This window comes from Scardinius erythrophthalmus (assembly GCF_964197995.2).
Source record: "Scardinius erythrophthalmus genome assembly, chromosome: 12".
In the NCBI taxonomy this organism is placed as follows: Eukaryota; Metazoa; Chordata; class Actinopteri; order Cypriniformes; family Leuciscidae; genus Scardinius; species Scardinius erythrophthalmus.
In genome coordinates this window covers 35,492,821-35,514,317 of record NC_138232.1, presented here as the reverse complement: position 1 = coordinate 35,514,317, position 21,497 = coordinate 35,492,821, and the positions used below count along the sequence as shown (strand labels likewise).

At 37.7% G+C, this 21,497-nt stretch overlaps 1 protein-coding gene across 1 annotated transcript; it reads left to right on the top strand.

The window, feature by feature from the left end:
* Positions 1-653: 653 nt before the first annotated feature.
* LOC308700103 (fidgetin) lies at positions 654-20,875 on the top strand. The gene is made up of 3 exons (XM_081381479.1): positions 654-880; positions 1,656-1,830; positions 16,166-20,875. Exons 2-3 carry the CDS (start codon positions 1,800-1,802, stop codon positions 17,365-17,367), a joined length of 1,233 nt encoding a protein of 410 aa, XP_081237605.1. The 5' UTR covers positions 654-880; positions 1,656-1,799; the 3' UTR covers positions 17,368-20,875.
* Positions 20,876-21,497: the final 622 nt, after the last annotated feature.

The window sequence follows — 21,497 nt, the reverse complement described above, 5'->3', positions numbered from 1 at the left end:
GAACTATAATGCACATTATATATGCTTATAGTTTATTTAATATACAGCAACTAATAAATTAATATACTCATTCAAATGCATACACACATTTATGTGCACTTCTGCAATTATGACCATCGTTTTATTTTTCGTTATAATTATTCATTCCTCCAGGCATGTTAAGTAGAAAGGAAGGAAAAGAGATATAAATAAAATAAATAAAAATATTGATATTGTATAGTAGGCCTACAGATTTGTAAATCTCAGAAAATGTGTCTGTTGACAGGAACAGAAAAAGCACTTTGCAGTTAATTTCATTGTTATCAAATATGCCATTTATTAAATATTACAGTTGCCCAAACAATCTAATTTACATCATCCTTTCATGACCTTTTATATTATGACAACAACATGAAATATTTTCTCACAGCTGTTTCCAATGACTGTACCCATCCAGTCTAGTTTGTCACTGGCTTAACAACATCAGCGAATGTTACTAAAAACAAATTATATGATTTACATTTGTATTTATGTGAATTCCCAAAGGATGTTTGAATCCGCTAGCGTTTATAGTGTTTAAAATGACTAGAGAGAGAGAGAGAGAGAGAGAGAGAGAGAGAGAGAGAGAGAGAGAGAGAGAGAGAGAGAAACTGGACTCTCAGCTGGAGTCTGGTAGAGCGCATGCGCAGTAAAGGATGAAGCTTCTCCGCTTTTTTTCGGCAGCTGGCGTGAGGTTCTGGAATTCCAACATGGCAGTAGATGTGGTCAGTAATTCTGTGGTGGTCAGTCTCTCCAGCCCTGACTTGGAAGCATTCCAGGACATCACCGACTCGGAGTAACCGCCATCCCCCGCTCTCAGCAGCACGGCTGGCCGCTGTCGCCGTTCTCAGGCGCGGAACAGGTAAATCTTTCACTTTGTTTGCGTCCACCAGCTGTCCGTTTGTGCCGGAGAGAGAGAGAGAGAGGCCATGCCATGCACGGACAGCGCGCTCGGACACTCGGACACAGGCCCGAGAAAACAGCACGCAGTTTTTGTTCGGCGTGGCTCTTAATAGCATTTATTAAATGATGGTAGTTTGAACACTAGGCAAGAAGTTTCATTATGGAGTAGAGTTCTATAATACGACAGCATTGATCCGTATGTGTGTTGTGTCCAGGCGAGAGTGACAGAGAAACATTCTTAACCATCAGCACAATTGAATGATCTTACTTTAGCCTATAAATCTCACTTTAGCTCTTGTATCTTCTGTTGTTTCCATTGCAAGGCTGTTTACAAGACTAGCATATATACGTTCCATTTAAATAATATTTAATAGCTAGGCTACTATAACTGCATTTCAGTAATTAAATAAAGAAATAGAAAGAAATCACCTACACTGTTAAATCCTAATTCACAAGTTTATAAGCAAAATCTAGTTTAATCAACATTTAAATGGATTTTAAAGCACTTTAAAAAAAATAATAATGTTTGCATTAAATGTAAAATGAATATAAAATAGCCTATTATAAAGAGGTCTAAATAATAATAATTTTTTAGAGGGTAAATTGGGAAGTGAAACAAATAAATAGCCTAGCAATAACAATTAATTAGCATTTTCATAGGCTACTTATAGCTAATGGTACATTTATTTTCCTGCTGCATCATATATTCATCTCTCCTCTCTCTTTCTCCACAGTTTGGGGTTCCTGTCCGCCCGAAACACTGTTTGCATGCGGTGTGTCATTCAACTTACTGAAGAACTCTTTCCCTACAATACGCGTTGTGGAAATCATTGAAGTGAACATTTCACTCCTTTCTGTCTCTCTCCGTCACCTTGCTGATGTCAAGCAATATGATCAGCGGTGTATATGGTAGGTCATATCTCTGTTTTATTTGAAAATGCATGCAAATCTTTAGAATATGATGTAATATTTTCTTTATGAACCAGTTTGCTTCCTTCTTTAGGCTATTTGTTAGTCAGCGCCATTCATATGCATGCATTAGTACCCTATTTTGATTATTTGCTTTTCGCATTCATTAGACAGGATAGCGGAGAAGTGACAGGAAAGTAGGCTACAGGTCAAGGAGAGAGAGGGGATCGGGACATGATGACCCAAGCCGGATTTGAGTCGAATCGCAGACCCTACGAAAACAGCTCTCTTAAATAGCTATAAAATAAAACTACTTATTCAGTTTGAGAAAATCCCGTGTATTCCCTGTTCTCTTGACTTTTTATTTATAGCCTATATTTTCATACTTAAACGTTTTTCCAATCTGTTCCTCCATTCGGATATCATTCACACTGGTCGTGCTAGACGCAGATTGCTTTTCAGTGCTATGATAGCATTTTCCTGGCCCGCGTCAGGGGAAGGAGAGTTGAGATTGGAGGTTACAGACCGCAATCATGTAGCGCTGTATCTCCAGTCGGGCGCGCGGGCAGAGCGACTGCTGCACGAGCGCGTAATAAATGCTCGCGCTGTGATGTGATTCTGGCGGGAAATCAGCCGTGAGCGCACAGTGGCGCGCTTAGTTAGATGTGCATAATTTGGACTCAGATGTATTGCGAAATGACAACACTTCATTTTCCAATATTCCAGCGTTCCCCTTGTCTCTCTTTGTCTGTCTCTCAGTCAGATAGAGCAGATTGCTGTCGACTTGTCTGTATGAGTGGTTGTTTATCGGTCTGAATGTGGAGTCAGTCACACACTAGGCTACACACAATAAATCACAAATTTGATGGGCAGTGAATTAGAAATGGACAGTTAAACTACAATGTGCGCATTTCTTGTTATATTTTCACATGAGCCAACTGTTACATCAATCTGTTTTATTGTCCTGCTTGCTTGTATAGCCTAGCTGTTCTTTTTTGGCCTACAAATATAGTGAAGCATGTCGAAAACAGAATTGTGAGGACATTTGAAGTGGCTCTCACTATTAAATGCTCATAAATCGACCAAATGATGTATTATTTGATTATAATTACATCAACAGTTTTGTGTGAGATTTACAGGTAGTGTACCGGACTGTAACCACCATAGACATTGAGGTGGGAATGTCACCCCAATAATCAGATATGACTAAATTGTGGGTCTTCTACTATTTTTCTTTATTTTTCTTTATACACTTAAATATCTTTGAATGCTTTTATTTCTTAATGTTCAAGGAAGCTATGGCCTTGGTAGCGTAGGCTAGTATTTATCCTTTTGAAAACTGTTCTGTCACACACACTTTTCACCATTTGAATTCTATCTCTGAAAAAAAATAATCGGCTTGTGTTGTAGTTGCACAGTGAGGAATTGAGTGTTATAGTTTACATGAGGGTGTCAACTTGAAGTCCATTGCTGTTACTTGCTGCTTTTTTGTGCTGTTGTTTTCCCTATACGCTTCCTGATGATGTAATTTAGGAACTGGCTTTTGTTAGTTAAACGGATATTGCAAAAGACTAACAGGATGGAATACAATATTGAGGACATTGAATAACCTAATACTCGGTTTTGTTTAAAACTTTTTAATAAGATATACAAAAAACATCAAGAAACATCTCAAACTTTTCTTATAAATTGCAATTTTTATTTTAGAACTTGTAAAATCATTTAAATTCTCCCCATCTTTGCTTATTGTGATCAAAGAAAACAAATTCATATTATTCCAATTATATTATAGAATCATCTTTAGTGAGTTATCTAGTATAATTTTAGATACTGTCAATCAATTTAAATGTATTTATGTAGAAATGGAATTTAAGACATTACATTATGGCATTTAGAGGTCAATAAATTGTCTATTTTATTTCCATATCATTGAATAAAACATTGAGCTGTTTTGTCTAGTGCTACAAGTTAAAAACTGTGCAACTTTTGAAAACTTTTTAAAAAGCTTCTTGACATTCTTGCATTGTGTTCCACACAGTTGTGCTTCATACATGAAACTCCTCTTACATGAAATAACATGTTCTGTGTGTCTGCTCACAGTAAGTTTGGTTTGGTGAGGCATGTTGCCTGATTGAACTGAGCTGACTGCGCACTTGCAAAAACATGAAGGGGGTACTTACATTTTTTTTTTTATTGCTCCCTTAGAATGTACATTCCATATTATTTACGAACCGTTCAGGGGGGCATGATTAAATGTGTTAATATTTACAAGAAATTTTGGACCCATTGATTGCTCATACATTGGCTATAGTTGGAATAAAACAGCTACAAATAATATAGTCATGAATATGAAATGAACATTCATAGCCTACATTGTATCATTAATAACCTCCCTTTCTCATCTTCAACTCCTGTCTCTCTGTCCCTCCTTCTTTTTGACAGTCAGATTGTGTTAAAATTTTAGTGTTGACAGTGTTTGTGATTAAATTATTCCTCTACCCTTAACATCCAACTTCACACTTTTCCTTATCCCCCCTCCCTCCCTCCAATTTCATTCCTCCCTTCACACATCTAAAGATATATAGCGACAAGAAGAAAGTGTCTTCGAGTGACTAATGTAGACTTTCTCACACAGTTTGTCTCCCATACTTTCTCTTTTCTCTCGCTTGTCCCTATTACACGAAAACTAGTGCCTCCCTTGAGTGGGTGCGTGTATGTGTGTGCGTGTGCGCATATGAGGGATGATTGAGCTGTTTAATATGCTAAAGCCCTATTAAAGGCCGATGTCAGCAGCAGACGGTGTACGGCCGCCCAGTCTGCCCCCGCCCAGTGCTCTGTATTGTGTCTCTAAATGAACACGGTACTGTGTTAATTAGCAGAGGAAAATGGCGTGTGGAATTGAATTGGTCATTGACATGCGAGGCTATCGTCTCTCGTTTAGAGCGATATGAAAGTGATTTAAGCCTTAGCTATGTCTTTTATGGAGGTTTTAAATAATCTAACTGCAGAAAAGAGAAGGGGGAGGAAGTGAAAGAAAAGAGTTGCCACATCTGTCTTAGATTGAATTTATCAGGTTTTTTTTATTATTTGCTAAGAATGTCACTCTGAAATGTTTGATTCAGTCTGATTCATTTAAATTAAAGTTGAAGTGTCAGATTCCTATGCCACTACTGTCACCAAATGGTGTTGCAGAATAATGATTGTTTTGAAACAAGTATCCCTGAACACTCCTAAAAAAAAAGTAATCAGGGCCTAAAACTAATTGTTTTGCCAGACCTGCCAATGGCCGCCGGTGACTTAAAGGGGGGGTACAATGGTGTTTCATGTATTCAGAGTTGTTTACAGTGTTAAAGAGATGGATTCTCATGCTAAACATGGGCAAAGTTTAAAAAAAATATTTTGGATGAATAACGGAGAATTTCTGTGCCGAAAATCTTACTTCCGGGTTGGTACAAGTTTGGCTGTTTTTTTTCGATCGTGGATCTAATGACGTAGATGAGAGTGGAACTCCTTATATGAGCATTTCTCTCGGAAAAGTGCGCCCGCGCACACGTCGACCAGAGGAGAGCGAGACCGCGCACATCAACGCGCTTCAACAGGAAATCATCGGCAGCCAGCGCTGCATAGGATTTGTTCAAGAATGTCTCCAAAAAAGTGTGTATTTGGATGTGAGGGAAAGCTTACCGTGTTCAGCTTTCCAAAGAACCCAGTGTTACAGGAACAGTGGATGCAGTTTGTTTTTCCGGGGCAGCAACAGAGTGTACCAAGTGCGGTTGTGTGTTCTGGTCATTTCAGTGACGAATGTTTTATTAACAAGTCCCAGGTCGACGCTGGATTTGCAAATCGTTTGCTATTAAAACGTGGAGCGGTCCCAGTGATAAAAGACCCCATTCATGTAAGTACAACTGGATCAGATTTCTGTCTTTTGCTGGAAATCAAGCACTACCGCTTGACTCTATAGCTCCGCCTCCAGGACCTCGGCTTTTTCCGGAGAGAATCGGAAAGCTGTATTTTTCTTTTATAAATATAATAAAACTAAACACTTTTTGGAGATATTAAAGATGCACTACTACTCAATAGGTACTCAAGATTAACATGAGATTAGGTGAAACTGTACATGTTATGTACCCTTTAAGAAAATTTACCGGCCAAAAATATTTTTTACCAGCCATGACACAAAAACAGGCAGTTATGACACCAACATTTTTGATACCAGTGAATACCAGATTCCTCTATTCCAGTTTGATACCACAGCTAAAACTACTAGCTTATCTTATAAATTTAATTGCCTACATTTTTAAAGACAAGTAAACAGTCAGTAATACAATAAGAGCAAACAATCAAATTAGAAGCAGAAGCACAAATAAATACAACACAATACATACAAATGAAGTAAACCGTGCTCTTCAGGCAGGTCTAATAGTTTTCAGGTACTGAAATTTAATAAAGTAGGCACTGCATAGTCTTCATATCCTTTTTTAAAGTTCAAGAGCAGTAAGTGATTTTTTTTTTCTTTGTCCTTTGTTGTTTGGTTAACATTAAAACCCCAGACAGCAGCGGATTGTTAGGATGCTGTCTCTTTACAGTTTTTTGTTTATTCGCTTTGGTACTATTTTCACAAGTAAGGTGTACATTTTCAACACTCTTAGTACAAAAATCCAAACGGATCACAATTGTAAGTCATTCTTTCATAACTTGATCTCATGCTTTCATTCAGTTGCACATATTTTCAGTCCACATAATCATTGTTTCAAACACAAGATTATTGTAATATGAGAACATTTGGTTTAATCATCGAAACAACATTCTTTCAGTTTAGTACTTTTAACAATCAGTTCATTCAACAGCAAACAATGCAAGATACATGTTTCAAATCACCCTGCTGAATTAATAACAGTAATACAGGCTACAGATGCCACATTAGAAATAAACTTACATTACCAAACTTATGAATTGAATCCTTAATGTTTGTAATAGTATCTATCTTGTGTGTTATCAAAAGCTGTGATGAAGTTCTGAAACTGCCATGAGGTTTTGTGCTAGAACATAGTATTTCATGTTTTATGGGGACTTTCCATAGACGTAATGATTTTTATTCTGTAAAACTGTATAGGCCTATTCTATCCCCTACCCCTTAATATACTCATCATAGAAAACTTTCTGTATTTTGACATTTTCAACAAACATCACTTAGTATGATTTATGAGCTGTTTTCCTCTTGGTGACCTACAGTATATGTCCCCACAAGGACAAGGATTTCGGATATTGCCATCTTTGTACCATCATAATGTAGAGTTTACCAGGACACACAGACCACACACACACACACACTTTGAACGTAGTGGTTATAATCTAAGAAAAATCACTTATAATGTAAAATAATTACTTACTTGTGAAAATTGTACCAAAGCGAATAAAAAAAAAAAAACTGAAAGACCGAATGGATCATGCGTTTTGTGTTTGCGTTCCCATAACCGACTATGTTTACTAGGATACTCAGGACAGGTGTTTTTTGACATAATTCTGAGTGAATTTGTCCATGGAAGCGCAGGAAGGCATGAAAGAGAGCTCAACTTCTGATGTTAAACTTCCCACACAGCGCGAGTAACAAATTCTCTTTTTGCGTGTTCCAGCGCTTCAATAATTACATTTGAAAGGCTAAAACTTTCATGATGATGAAGCACTGACTACGATTGTTCACGTTCATGTTGTCACAACATTGCATTGTTAGAATTAAAAAAAAAATGGCCAACTGGCAACTGACACCGTTTCATACCCTCGTCAACGGCTATTTTTACTCGCATTTGGCACTTGGCGAGTGTTAATTTTAGGCCTTGAATTTAATGTTTTGCTACAAACCTGTAAGCATTTACAGTTTCCAGGAAAATGTCCATGTGAATTGCAGTGTGCAATCCATTTAACTCACATAGTTCCGTATGTCCAAGTGGAACAGGATAATCAACAGAAAAAAATGTAGGGTGGGTCTTGATTTTATCCTCTGGAAACTAAAATTTTAAAATGTCAGTTACATACCAACAAAGTCTCGAATTTTAGTTTGCTAAAACAATGTCTTAATAGCTGTTTGACTGTTGGTTTAAATGATTTGTTAACCTGTAATAATGTTAACCAACAGCCTAAAAATAAAAAATTTCTTCTGATGAAGAGCTAGTTTTAAAATGACATTTTGACTAAAGATAATAAGAATGCAATAAAGGGTCTAATATATTCAATGCAAAAAAATTCAAAAAAGAAACAAAAGTTCTTTAATAGCAAAGCTGAGCAGCGGTATTCCTTTTACACATATTCTGACGCCGCCTTTGTTGCTGAAGGTGGTGTTTACAGGAGCGTTTAAATATGTGATGTGCACTATCCTCTCAATACAAAACAAACACAACAAAATTAATTGAAATTTTCTTTCAGGAAATTTATCTCAGAGTCTTTAAAGTCTCTACGCAAGCGTTTATAGAGATGTGGATATGTTTGTACCAGCTCTGCAATTCGGCACTCCAGTGTATTCATGTTTTTACTTGTGGAATCAGTAAAGAAATGAACTGGATAATGAACATGATTTCTACGTCAAAGTACAGTGCTGGTCAGAATTATTTGCCCCCTTGTTAAATATGATCAAAGATGGCTGTAAAAAATAAATCTGCATTGTTAATCCTTTTAGATTTCTAGCAGAGGTTGTCAGGTTTGGATTTTTTATCTGTTGGCATTTGATCGAATCCATGATGCCATGTCTCTGAACAAGATGTCCAGGACCTCTGGCAGAAAATAAGGCCCACAGCATTAAAGATTCAGCAGAGTATTTCATTTTACACATGGGGTACTTTTTTATCCCTGTGTGCCAAACCCATCTTAAGTGTTTTGCAATTTTTTTTTACCATAGAACCCGTCCCATTTGAAGTTCCAGTAATGTCAGTTACTTTTCAAACGTTCTATGGTCAGATGAAAAAAAAAAAAAAAAAAGTTTTTTGGCAGCAAACACTTAAGGCCCTTTCACACCGGATGCGTAACGAAAAAGCGAAACGAAAAAGCGAATAGTTCGTGTGCGAATAGTTCGCATCAAAACCATTCACATCAGCCGCGACGCGAATTTGCGACGTCTGTGACGTTCAGAGAGCTTCAACATTCCAAAACTTTCGCGCGAATCGCGCCGACAGCTGAGAAAACATGGACACTTCATCATCATCATCATCATCATCATCCAGTCATAGTCATAGCATCCAGTGAAGACGAGCTTTTCATTTTATTTAAAAGACAGAAAAGAAGGTTTTGGGTGCACCCAATCTTACAGAACAGAAAGTCTGAAGGGGAGTATGCTTATGTGCAGTTTTTTTTTGCGTCTTCAACAGTGCGTTTTGTAATGTAACTACACATTACATGTAACACACGAAGTAAGTTAAAAATCATTCGACTAGAAATATCACACAAAGAATGTATAGTATAGCCTACTAAAAGCAGCCCTAAATAGTCTCACTGCATTTTGTTACGTGTTCAAGGTAAACACGGTCTCTGTCTCTATCTTTGACGATAATAGTGTTAGCTTTCTATCCCAAATGTAGTTTGGCCTGCTAGCCTACACAGCACAGGACTATCACACACAACACACTCACAGTCGTGATAACCGGTTGGTTGGCAATGCTACGCCACACATTGTCTTTCAAATCGTTGTCCTTGTAGTATGTGAATTGGCTGAAGCCTATTCTGTCGCCGCAAAAGTAAAAAAAAAATCGACATCGAAGCGAAAAAAATAAAAGTAGTTTTTTCGCCTCAGCACATTCGCGTTCGGTGTGGAAGCGCTCATTACACAAACAGCTGATCAAAAAATAAACCCATCGCACATTCGCGCGTCAAAATCGCGTCCAGTGTGAAAGGGCCTTTAAACGTATAGCGGAAGATTTTCCCGAATTTTAGAAAAGAACCGCCCTCTCCACTTTTTGAAAAAATGCACATGCGCAACACTCGAGAGGGAACGCTTATTAAACGTGTGTACGAGAGAGCAAATTGAGATGTTTACCGTGTCTACGCGGTGCGTGACTTGTGCCAGGGCTAATCATAGCTTACATTAACTTTTACTAGCAGTGATTTTAAATGGATTTCTCCAAATAGCATGCCAAACTTTACCTGTCGAGTAGAAACTTCGCGACTGAGGCATCAGTGGGAAGCCCAACCTGTGTTTTGAGCGCACGCCATCGTGTGAATGAATCTCCCAAAAACACTCTGGTCTTGTTTCTATCTTCTGTGGCCTTTCTCTTCTTCTCATACACCTCGTAGACTTTTTTTCTCTTGCGATTCTTTCTCTTGCATTTTCAAAGGAATGGCTGAAACCGTAGCTCACCACATATACACCTGAAAGTGCGCATGCGCAGAAAGCGAAAACTGCCTAGGGACGAGCACGTACGACGGCCTTACGTAAACATATCACCAGAATGATTGACACTTAGGAGGACCAATAGTCTTGATGATCCACCCGGAAAAAGAAAATCCTCCGCTATACCTTTAAGATGGGTTTGGTTCATACAGGGACAAAAAAGTACCCCATGTGTAAAATGAAATACTCTGCTGTCTCTTTAATGCTGTGGGCCTATTTTTCTGCCAGAGGTCCTGGACATCTTGTTCCGATACATGGCATCATGGATTCGATCAAATACCAACAGATAAAAAATCAAAACCTGACAGCCTGTGCTAGAAATCTTATATCTGGCCATGTTTGGATCTTCCAACAAGACAGTGATCCAAAAACAAACATCAAAATGAAAACAAAAATGGGTCACTGAGCACAAAACCAAGCATCTGCAATGCCCGTCCCAGTCCCCAGACCTGAACCCTATAGAACATGAGTGGGCTGAACTGAAGAGAAGAAGCGCCAACATGGATGTGGGAATCTGAAGGATCTGGAGAGATTCTGTACGGAGGAATGGTCTCTGATCTCTTGTCAGGTGTTCTCCAAACTCATCAGGCATTATAGGAGAAACCTCAGAGCTGTTATCTTGGAAAAAAGTATTTAATAAAAGGGGGCAAATAATTGTTCCCAATGTGTTTTGTAGAAAAACATTTATTTCATAATGTGATTTCCCCCCCACTTTCAATTCTTTTACTTCAAAAAAAGGTTAGATTTTTGCTTTTTTTAAAATAAAATATCAAAAGGATTAACAATGCAGATTTATTTATTTTTCAGCCATTTGATCATATTTACCAAGGGGGCAAAAAATTCTGACCAGCACTGTAGGTGGAGCCCTAGAGCACATGCACCTGTTACATAATCGCCAGGGACCAATTGTATTTCAAAGTGGAAAATTCCAGAACCACCAGAGCGAACCTTCGTTTTGGCCCAGTTTTGTGCAAAATATCGTCGCACCCATCTGTTCTTTGATTTTGCTTAAAGTATATTGGGGCCTTAAGAATTTTGACTTTAACACACACTTTAAAATTGCACACACTTCAGCTTTAGAATTCAAATTATATTGCAAAGAATGTTTGACGGGAGTTTTGTGAGATTATTGAACTGGAGCAATATGTGTGGTTGGTTTCACCTTAAAGTTTTAATTTAGTGGTCTCAACCTTTTTGCGTCATTTTTAGTGACATTACAAAAACAAAGTTTTGTTTCAATCTCTGAGCTTAAACTTTCATAGACCTTTCGCTGTAGTGCTGAGGCTACGTTCTGTCATACTTCTCTGCACCTCCCTCTCTCTTTCTCCCTCTTTCTCTCTATTGCAGCACTCAGCAGGCCAGGGCTGAAAGTCAGGCGTTTTGAAGAGAGGACGTTGAGAGTGAATGGCTCATTCACATTAAAGAAGAATTAGAGGGCTTCCACCCTGCCACTCTTACAATGGTCAAACAGCCTGGCACAACAGGAGAACTGTTCACAACTGCTTTCTCTCTCTCACACACGCACACACACACACACACACACACTGAAAAGCATGCCCTTTGTGTCAAGGAAAAGAGAATGTGGTTTTGTATCAAATGGATTTTCTGTTTTATTTTTAGATGGATAATATGATCTTGATCTATGCAGTACTGTGGCTGTGTCATGCAGTATTTGGCTGATGTCTAGAGAAACTGACCACAAATAAATAAATAAAAATTGCTCACCCAAAAAATAAAATTCTGTCACCATTTGCTCACTCTCACATTTCTCCAAACCCATATGACTATCTTTCTTCTTTTGGAACATATAAGTAGTTAGGCAGAGTGTTCTGCTCTTTTCCATTCAATGAAAGTGAATTGTGACCAGGGGCTTTCAAAATTAAGCACTATATAAGTATGATAATATTGGTCCAACTGTCAGATTTTATTCAAATTGATATATATTAATTGTAATATTATAATATGTCACACCAGTGAGGCCAAAATTTTCTTGTGTCTTGCAACTGATGTGCTAAATTTGAATATACAGTCATGGTCAGAATTATTGCCACCCTTTGTAAATATGATCAAAGAAGGCTGTGAAAATAAATCTGCATTGGTTATCCTTTTGATCTTTAATTAAAACAAAAACTCCCAAAAATGTTACCTTTCATTGAAGGAAAACTAATGAATGTGGGTGGAAAATCCCATTGTGAAATAAATGTTTCTCTCTAATACACGTTGGCCCCAATTTTTGGTACCCCTAGAAATGTTATTTTCCCCTTCATATTTACAATTTTTATCACACCAGGGTGACTAGGGACATGAAATTGTCCAGCCATGACTTCTTGTTTCACAGGACTATAAAAATGAGGAATCACAAAGGCAAAATTCCCTTAATCATCACAATGGCTATAAAAGAATAGTTCTGATTTTTGGAATAGCCTTTTCGGAGCTTGACAGCCCCTGCCCATCATTCACTTTTATTGTATGGAAAAGTGCATTGTGATCATCCTGCCTAACATCTTTTGTGTTTGACAGAACAAAGAAAATCATACAGGTCTGGAACAACATAAGGTTAATTTTTGTGTGAACTATGCATTTAATATAATCATGAAATTCTGTAATATGGCAACCTTTTCCCTAAAAACTAATTGGACGTATTTGAAGTATTTGTCTTGTATAATATAAAATCAGGAATTTTGTACTTAAGTAGGCACTTACTGAAGTCAATGGTCTGGATTAGATTGTGTGTATGAGTGTGTATTTTTGTCTAGATCTTTCTTTAGGGGCTTTATCCGTTTTGCTGTTGGCGACAGTAATGGCTGTTTAATTACTCAATAAAAACGTTTTATGAATGCAGTGTGTGTGAGTGTCTGTGTGATGTATTGATTTTGCTGCTGGAGAAACCTGAGATTTTCATTTAAGGAAAAGTGACTCTGTCTGTCGATGGGCTGCTGGTTTAAAATAGTAGCCTACATGCATTTACACACAAGCACATGCAAAAATACACCGCATAAGCATTGTTTAAAGAGACGCTACTACTGAACTAACAAATATTCAGTCAATGAAGTGAAGATTCCTTCCTCTAAAACCAGTTAATGAAATGTCTGCCTTTAAAGTATGGAACATTGCTTTAGAAATTGGTGTGTGTGTGTGTGTGTGTGTGTGTGTGTGTGTGAGAGAGAGAGAGTGATGGGCCTTCTTTGGAGGATTTGTAGCCAGAGGGTATATTGCAACAACAGAAAGTCGTTCTCTAAAGCAGCAGCACAAAACCTTTTACACACACAAAAGTACACACACACTAGATCCGCAGCTTTGCAGCTAATGGGATTGTCCAGGTTCTGTAGAATACAACCAAAAAAGATAGCATTTGAGAAAACATTCCACCAAACCACAGTTAATATTGGACTTTACAACACATCACATTTGGCTTTAAGCTGGTGAGGCTGTAATGTAGGCAGGCAATCAGAGAATATTTATTTGTTCATATATGAATAACTAGCTCTTTCCATTATGAATAGTACTTTATCTTTGTCTTGTAGAACAGCTGAAGTTGTGTATGTTCTTATGAAGAACCCTTCATGCACTGTTTTGGGAATTTCTGCACTCATCTCAAGAGGTTTGGCTGATGTGGTTTCTAATTGAGGTTTTATTTTAGATGACATGTTCATCCTCTAAGGTTGTTTTACTCTTGCCTAGTCCTAATTACTGATGTTTGCAATTGTTCATACTCAGGGTGAGGAATTTAACAAACCCACCGTCGAAACGTTTTTGCTAGAGACATGAATGACACCTCAAGTCTTGTGGCTTTTAGAAAGCAGGTGTGCCATCACTTTTATAAGCAATTGGGCATCCTGTAGCTCATACAGCATAGCATGTTGATAACAATGCCAATGTCATTCATTCAACTGCTAGCGAATACATAAACTGATGAAATATATGTGGAATGGAATAATCACTTTGGATAAATCCATACGCATAAATAAATGTAGCATGTAAGGAAGAAAAGTCCCACAGAACAAATTTACATTGAAAGATATCTGCAGAACAGAACATTTTCTATTCTGTTTTCACCAATCTATTTTTGTGAATTTACTGTGTATCTGTTATTATAGAAGAGCATGTCAGAAATAATGCTAAATAATAGACTACAATTATGTTTCGTTAGCTTCAACCATTAAAATAGAAAAAAGCAATTAGAATGTTGTTAAAAGACATATTTAGCTCTTTCAGATCTGTTATTGATATTGCTTTCAATAATTTTTCATTTATTGTGATTTTCTTCTTTTATCCTATAATTTTTAACCACCTGTCTTGTTGATTGCCATTAGTGTGAAATACCCAGTATTGTAATTTGCTTTTGTTAAGTATCTGCTAAACTATATAACTTTCATTTTTAATAGTTAAAGCTATTGCTAATGTATTGAGTATGAGTGACTTTCAAAGTCCCAATTCATGTCAGTTAAAGTCCTTTCAGGGGAACGGCGCCAGTTGTTCCATCTCTTTGTGTGTGTGTGTGTGTGTTTGCAGTAAGTCCAGCCTTTTCCCATGAGAGAAAACTGACTGACCTCAAGTTGCGTGTATCGATCAAGAGGATTTGCTGCTTGATAGAATTGAATGTAATTGGGCAGTTTTTAATTGAGATGGATAGAACATGTAAATTTTGTTCCATTAGTCCAAAATCAATATCCATCTGCTGTAGTATGGAGTGTGTCTTTTTCTTTCTTTTATTTTATTAAAAAAAAAAAAAACAGGATTGTTGTTTCTGATGCACAAGGTTTTGCAAATCCACTTTACTTGCAAGGTCAGAGAAAATGTAATGTTTCTTTATTTTAGAAGAAGTTTACTGTAAGTAATATTTTATGGCTAAGGACATCATTTCTTTCTTTCTTTCTTTCTTTCTTTCTTTCTTTCTTTCTTTCTTTCTTTCTTTCTTTCTTTCTTTCTTTCTTTCTTTCTTTCTTTCTTTCTTTCTTTCTTTCTTTCTTTCTTTCTTTTCTTTTCCCTTCTCTCCCCAATTTGTTTTCCTCTGTACAGTCAAATGCCAAATTGGAATGCGGAAGAAAAGCTCTTTGTTTCATAAACTAAAATTTTGGTCCAGTACTCTGCGTGTACTATATGTGTGAAGCTGAAATGACAGAGATACAGTATTTTTAGGGGTAACATCTGTTGTCGGGTTCAGTTGCTAATGCCGAGAGCTACATTATTGATCAGTCGTTATTACAGTATGCTGAAATATTATGTTCCTGTGTGGTGTGTGTGAGTCAATGAAACTGAGGAAGAGACGGAGAGAGTGTAATATGAGGTTCCTTGATTACATTAAAGAGCTTTTATTTTATTCACTTGAGATGAAGCCTTCTGCTGTATCTCGGTATCAGACCTTAATGATATCATCAGAGCTATTCTGGATGTGTGTGTGGCGAGGAATCGAGTTCTGCTAGTTCACAACTGAATTTAAACTTCACTGTTAATCTAAAGATCGCAAAACAGCTCAGATAGCTGCTAATGTGTGCTTCAAAAAAGGAATTGTAAAAGCCTTTTTCTATTATCTTTCATTTGAATATTTTATATTATTATTAATTTTTGTCAAATTATTTTTCTTTTTTTACAAGATGATATGCAGAATTGGTCATTATCTGGAACTGCGGTAATTTACTAATAATGTTAATTAACTTAAATTGCTCACATTTTCTCTCAGTGGTGTTTTTTTGTAACAATCCTAATTTATATTGTGATGGAAATAAGGTAGAGTAATAAGTATAATTAGTGATGTTTTTTTTTACAGAAATATATTATAGCATGTTTGCACATTGATTGGCAAGTTCACGTGGGCGGCACACTCTGAGGCTCTTGGCTGTAACTAAAATTCTACTGTATTTTTCTTTTTACTTTTATGATGTTACTTATATTTCTGAATTTGTTGAACTTCCATGAGTTTGAAGTGACATTTGAATTTGACTTTTTTTTTTTTATTGGCAGGCGTGACCATGCAGTGGAGCCCTGAGCAGTCGCAGTGGGCGGAGCAACACTATGACATCACCTCGACCACTCGTTCACCGGGGCATAAGATCGAAGCACTTAGGGATCCAAGGCTAACAGGTTCGACCTCAACTGCAGCGTACCAACATTCATGGGCAAACGATGACATTTCAGCTCTGACCGCTTCTAACCTGCTCAAGCGGTATGCAGAGAGATATTCTGCCATCCTGGATCTACCCTGTGAGAGTGGACTTATGGGATATCCAGATGCAGCCATCTCCGTTAGCATTAGGGGACCCGGTGTTGTGAATAACGGGCCCCCCCTTCTTAATGGACGGAAGGTGGAGGCAGAGCCCTGGCTGGAGAGCGTCTACCCTCCGTTGGGTTGTGTGCCTGAACTTCTTCCCAAAGCACCGCTCAGTGTGTCGGATGTGTCCGTCAGTGCGTGTAACTCACCAGTTATAGGCAGCGGGAGTCTTCCAGAATCTTGTTTCTCCAGCAGCAGTTGTAACGGTCAGTCCGGGAATCAGGAATACAGCAGCACTCCCTACAGCACTCCCTTCCTGCAGCCTGTAGGAACTTACGCAGGCTCTCTTTTCCACCCTTCCCCTTCCCATGCCAGTTTAGTGTCAACCTACAGTGCTAACACCTCGCAAAACCTATCTGCATACAGTTACCCAAATCCCCGTTACCCCTCACAGGCCGTTCTTCCTGTAGGCTACAGTCCTCCCCCTCCTCCCTCAGCGTACCTGCCTTCAGGTATAACTCCTTCTAACCCTCTTCCAACTGTGGGATACTCATATCCAACCACCAGCCTGGGAGGTAATGTCTCTGAAAGCGATGCCCCAAGTGCTACCAACCTTTCAAAGTCATATTACCCATCAACTCAAAGCGAGATTGGAGTGTTTGAGGAGTTTGATTTTGGCGGAAACTCTAATTCGGACTCTAGGTCTGAAGGCAGCCCCCTCTACAGACCATCAGGAGATGACACGGTGGACAAGCAAAATGGGTTCAGCCAATCGGCGGATGTAACTTCATCTTTCAAGCCAGCTAATCACGGAGACTCTTTAAGAAGCCTGGAGACTCTCACAGTAGCCATGAGCGGACGGAACAATGGTACATCCGGACAGCACTTCCCATCTACTTCGACTTCTGTTGTCACTTCTCACCAACATCTCTGCCTTGATACAAACACACCCTGAGAGATTGTGCTCACACTCAAGCAGCAATGCTTGAGTTGAAGTGTGAGTGCTTCCTCATAATGGATCGGAGGTAGAAAGGAGGGACTTGCTCAAAGCCATTGTGTCGGGGTTCAATGCAGGGGCCTCAAAATACAGCTGCATCATGGGGAATTCTGTCCTGGAAGACAGCAGGAGTTTAGTTTCTCCTTTCTGGAAAGAGGACAATGATGTTTATGTCCCTCCTAGCCGAGCCTAACTGGTCGTTGCGAGACAATGACCTCCTCACTCTGCTGGAATGGACAGACCAATATATCCTCCATGATGGACACACATATCTGAGAGGGACGGAAAGATTTCACTCCTCCATTCCGAGAGATTGGAGAGTACATCATGGGAATTTTTATGTCTAATGGATGTGTTGTGGCTGCCATGGAGACAAGGAGTCACGGAAACAGATGTGGTGGTTGGACACTAGCTATGGTTGACCATATTGCCATGGTGTACATTCTCTGTGTGCGTGTGTTTGTGGCCTTGTAATGGTTATTTATGTGGTGAGCTTTAATTGTAAATCCTGTTGCCCCTTTTCCACGGGAGAGTTGACAAATCCTGGTTGTTTAAAGAGTCCATGTGTGTGAGTGTGGGAGAGATAAATAAAACCTCAGGAAAGTGTCTGTCAGTTATATGGCGTATGCCTGTACTGTATGTGTAAAAGAGATGAAGAGGGCATTTTCACACCGTCCTTAGGCGAAAAAAAACAATTCAATCGACTTGAACCAGGTGGTCTGTTGGTCAATTTGTGTGCTCTTTCACAGCATTTTAAGAGAGTTTACAGATCTGTTGCTAGACATCTTTGTAGAATGGGATTATTCTACGAAACATTATGCAAAAAGTTTTTGCAGGTTGTTAAAGCTGCTGTGTGTAATTTTTTTCAATGAGATATTATGTCGCCCTTTTCTTGGTTAATATGCAGAGAAAAACTTTCCAAAAAGTGTAAACACTGTGGCACTGTGGTGCTTTATTTGAACCTACCAACACTGGCTTAACCATTGGTGCGAATTTAGTGGCGGGACTTCCTTTTTGTCCGACCAATGAAAGATGGAGGGAAAAGTTTTATTTTAAACAATCTTTATTTTTATAACTCCATTTGATGCCCTTAGGGGCTAACAAAATTACAAACTGCAGCTTTAAAATTTGCTGTTCGATTTAAAATGTTTAGTAAATAACAGTAATTATCAGTTATTGAGTTATATTGTGCTGTTATGTCTATTCCACCAATTTCTGCTGTTGTTTCAAAAAATGTTGCAGGCTATCTTAACATTACTGCAAACATAAAAACAAATGGAATTCAGACAATTCAGGCGACTTCCTGAGATGGTCTCAGCCTGCTTGGCTACCAAAAATAAAACATTGCCTTAAGGGCCAAGTGTGAAAATGCTCAGCGAGAAGGAGACCACATGATGATTTTGCGTGTTTGTCTTCACTTAAGGTTTTGCGCATTTTTAAAAATAGTGTTGTTTACTTTGTCCCAAGCACTGGAAATAGGTTTGGCTGACCTCACTACAAATCTTTCCGTTTACTTCCTTTCGCTTCTTTATGAACCCCACCAAAGGGAATTAAGATATTATACTTATTTATTAAAGTCAATCACCAAAGCAGCTGTGTAGGAGCCAAATCACAAGGAAATGTTCAGCCAACATGACTCCCTCTGTGTGAATACATTTTATTTCTGTGCAGTTTCAATTCAAGAGGGTGAATTGGCTTCATCGTTCATCCCAAGAGAAAAATGGAAGGAATTCATTGAAAATGCTGCTTAAAGATCTACCAGGTCAAAATTGAATTGTGAATTGAACCAAAATTGAATTTCCTCAGCTAAACTGAATGAAACAGACCTCAATCATGATGATGAATCTCACTCTGCAATGGGGCACATCACTGTATTGTTTCTGTTATGTGTCTGTTCATAACTTTCCTGTTGATCACAAACTTTCAAACTAAAATGTGAGAATTATGTGAGTTATTGTACACGTTTTCAGTGATTAGGACATACACCAGTACACTTCTCCTTACACAACTACACATATGTATCATTGTCTAGATAAAAGCACAGGCATTCTTTACAATTTGTTCAACTGTTTACCAAAAGTGCCATTTATATTTCTTTATTTTTAAAGAGAAATGTTTTCTTCCACATCATGTTTTATATTGCTGTCATTTGAAGAGATTTTACTGTTACCGGTTTTATCCTGGCTATACAGCTTTTCCATTTCGGTTTGATCATTTTGAAAATTAGGCAATGTTGAACGGTTAATATTACATCAGTTCCTGTTCTAACCATCTTTCATCTCATTAAATGGGTTGTTTGGTATTAAAAGTAAGGCACTAAGTAACTTGCTTGGCTTTTTTTCTTTACATATTTCTAAATTTGAAAAATCAATCATCTGTAGCATTCTATGCAAAACTCTCTTCCTAAACCTTGTGAGCGCACTCTTGACATGAAGGCTGTTCCAACAAATAAGCAGCAACATTGTGCATTAAGTTTTAATTTGGACTATTTCAGCCAATATTTCATGCTATGTAATTTTGTGCTCATTAGAATAACAAGTTGTTAGCTTAGCAACACGCTAACATGAGTTGGAATCAACTGTTAGTGTTGGTTGAGTCTCTCATGCTCTTTGCATTAGGAATAGACTAATATTTGTGTGGCATGTAGTGACCCTTTTCATTGAAGAATGTTTCAAATCAGTTATTTTTGAGTTTCCGTAATAATTAGGATTTTGCCTATGTAGGGAGCCTGCTCACTAGGTTTCGGAACAAAGCTCTTGACAAACCTTTTGATTCTTTCCAACAAAAAAAATTAAACATATTTGGCAAAATGTTGTAAGAATCCTTCTAAGATGTACCTAAACCACTCTTATTTTTTGGGAGGATTTTTGTTGTTTTTGATGTTGGAACTAGGAAAAGAGTGTGGCTGCAGAATTTACTGTACCAAATGATGTAACCAAACTGAAGTAATGGGTCATCAAATACTCCTGGCAGACAGCAAGGTGAGAATAGGGACCATGGAATGAGAGATATTGAAAATTGTACATCATAAGCATATCTTTTTACCACTTTTACAACCATAAAAAAAAAAGGCTAGATACCTCTGAAATCCTGTAGTGTTTGCAGTAATGGTGCACTAAACTCTCTAAAGTTGTTTTGTTATAAACCAAGACTTTGGACAGCTGTGTTTGGTATTTTTGAGTGCTGGAATTGGTGTTAAAGATGCATTAAAATCACACATGTTTCACTGTGTAAACACCACATTTAGTGGTTGGTCACTCTTTTTTTGCATTTAAAAATCTGACATTTTACAACGTGTGTTCTCAATATATAAAATACAATTACATTTAGAACTAAATTGTGAGCTTATTGCAGTCAAACAGAGAGAGAGAGTGTGTGTTGCCATATTCTCAATCGACTCTATTGTGTTTGTTTTCATGACTTTTGGAGTATTGTAAACAATTTCCTAATTAAATATGTTTATCTTAAGGCCCTGCCTGCTGTTTTCAATGGACCATATATAAATCCTATATGAGTTTTACTTTGTGAAAGAATCCAGAAATCTGACGAAACCAATTTTAACTTAAAAATAAATAAAAGATAAGAAGGAAGATGACAAAAAATATCACAACAATTAACATGCCTACACACAAATACCCAATGATTGTGACTAATCGTGCCTACAATTGCTCAAGGTGCCCTACCTTCAAAAGCTAGGTTAAAAAGATACGTTTTCAACTGAGACTTAAAAACCTCTATAGAAGGAGCCTGCCGAATATAGAGAGACTGTTCCACAATTTAGGAGCCTGGCTGTGGCGTTCAAGGGTTAGTTAAAAAAAAAAAAAATTAATTAATTACCCTCATGTCGTTCAAACCTGTAAGACCTTAGTTCATCTTCAGAACACAAATTAAAATATTTTTGATGAAATCCGAGATTCCACTTTCTGTTAAATTAGATCATTTTGTGCTTTGTATTTTTCAGGTGTTTGTTGGTGTTAAACCAATGTGTGTAGGAAGATATCTTGCGTTTTTGTTTTCATGGAAACAATATTTTTTTGTTCTTTTTATTATGTTTTAATGGCTTGTTTTTTTTTTTTATTCATTTAAAG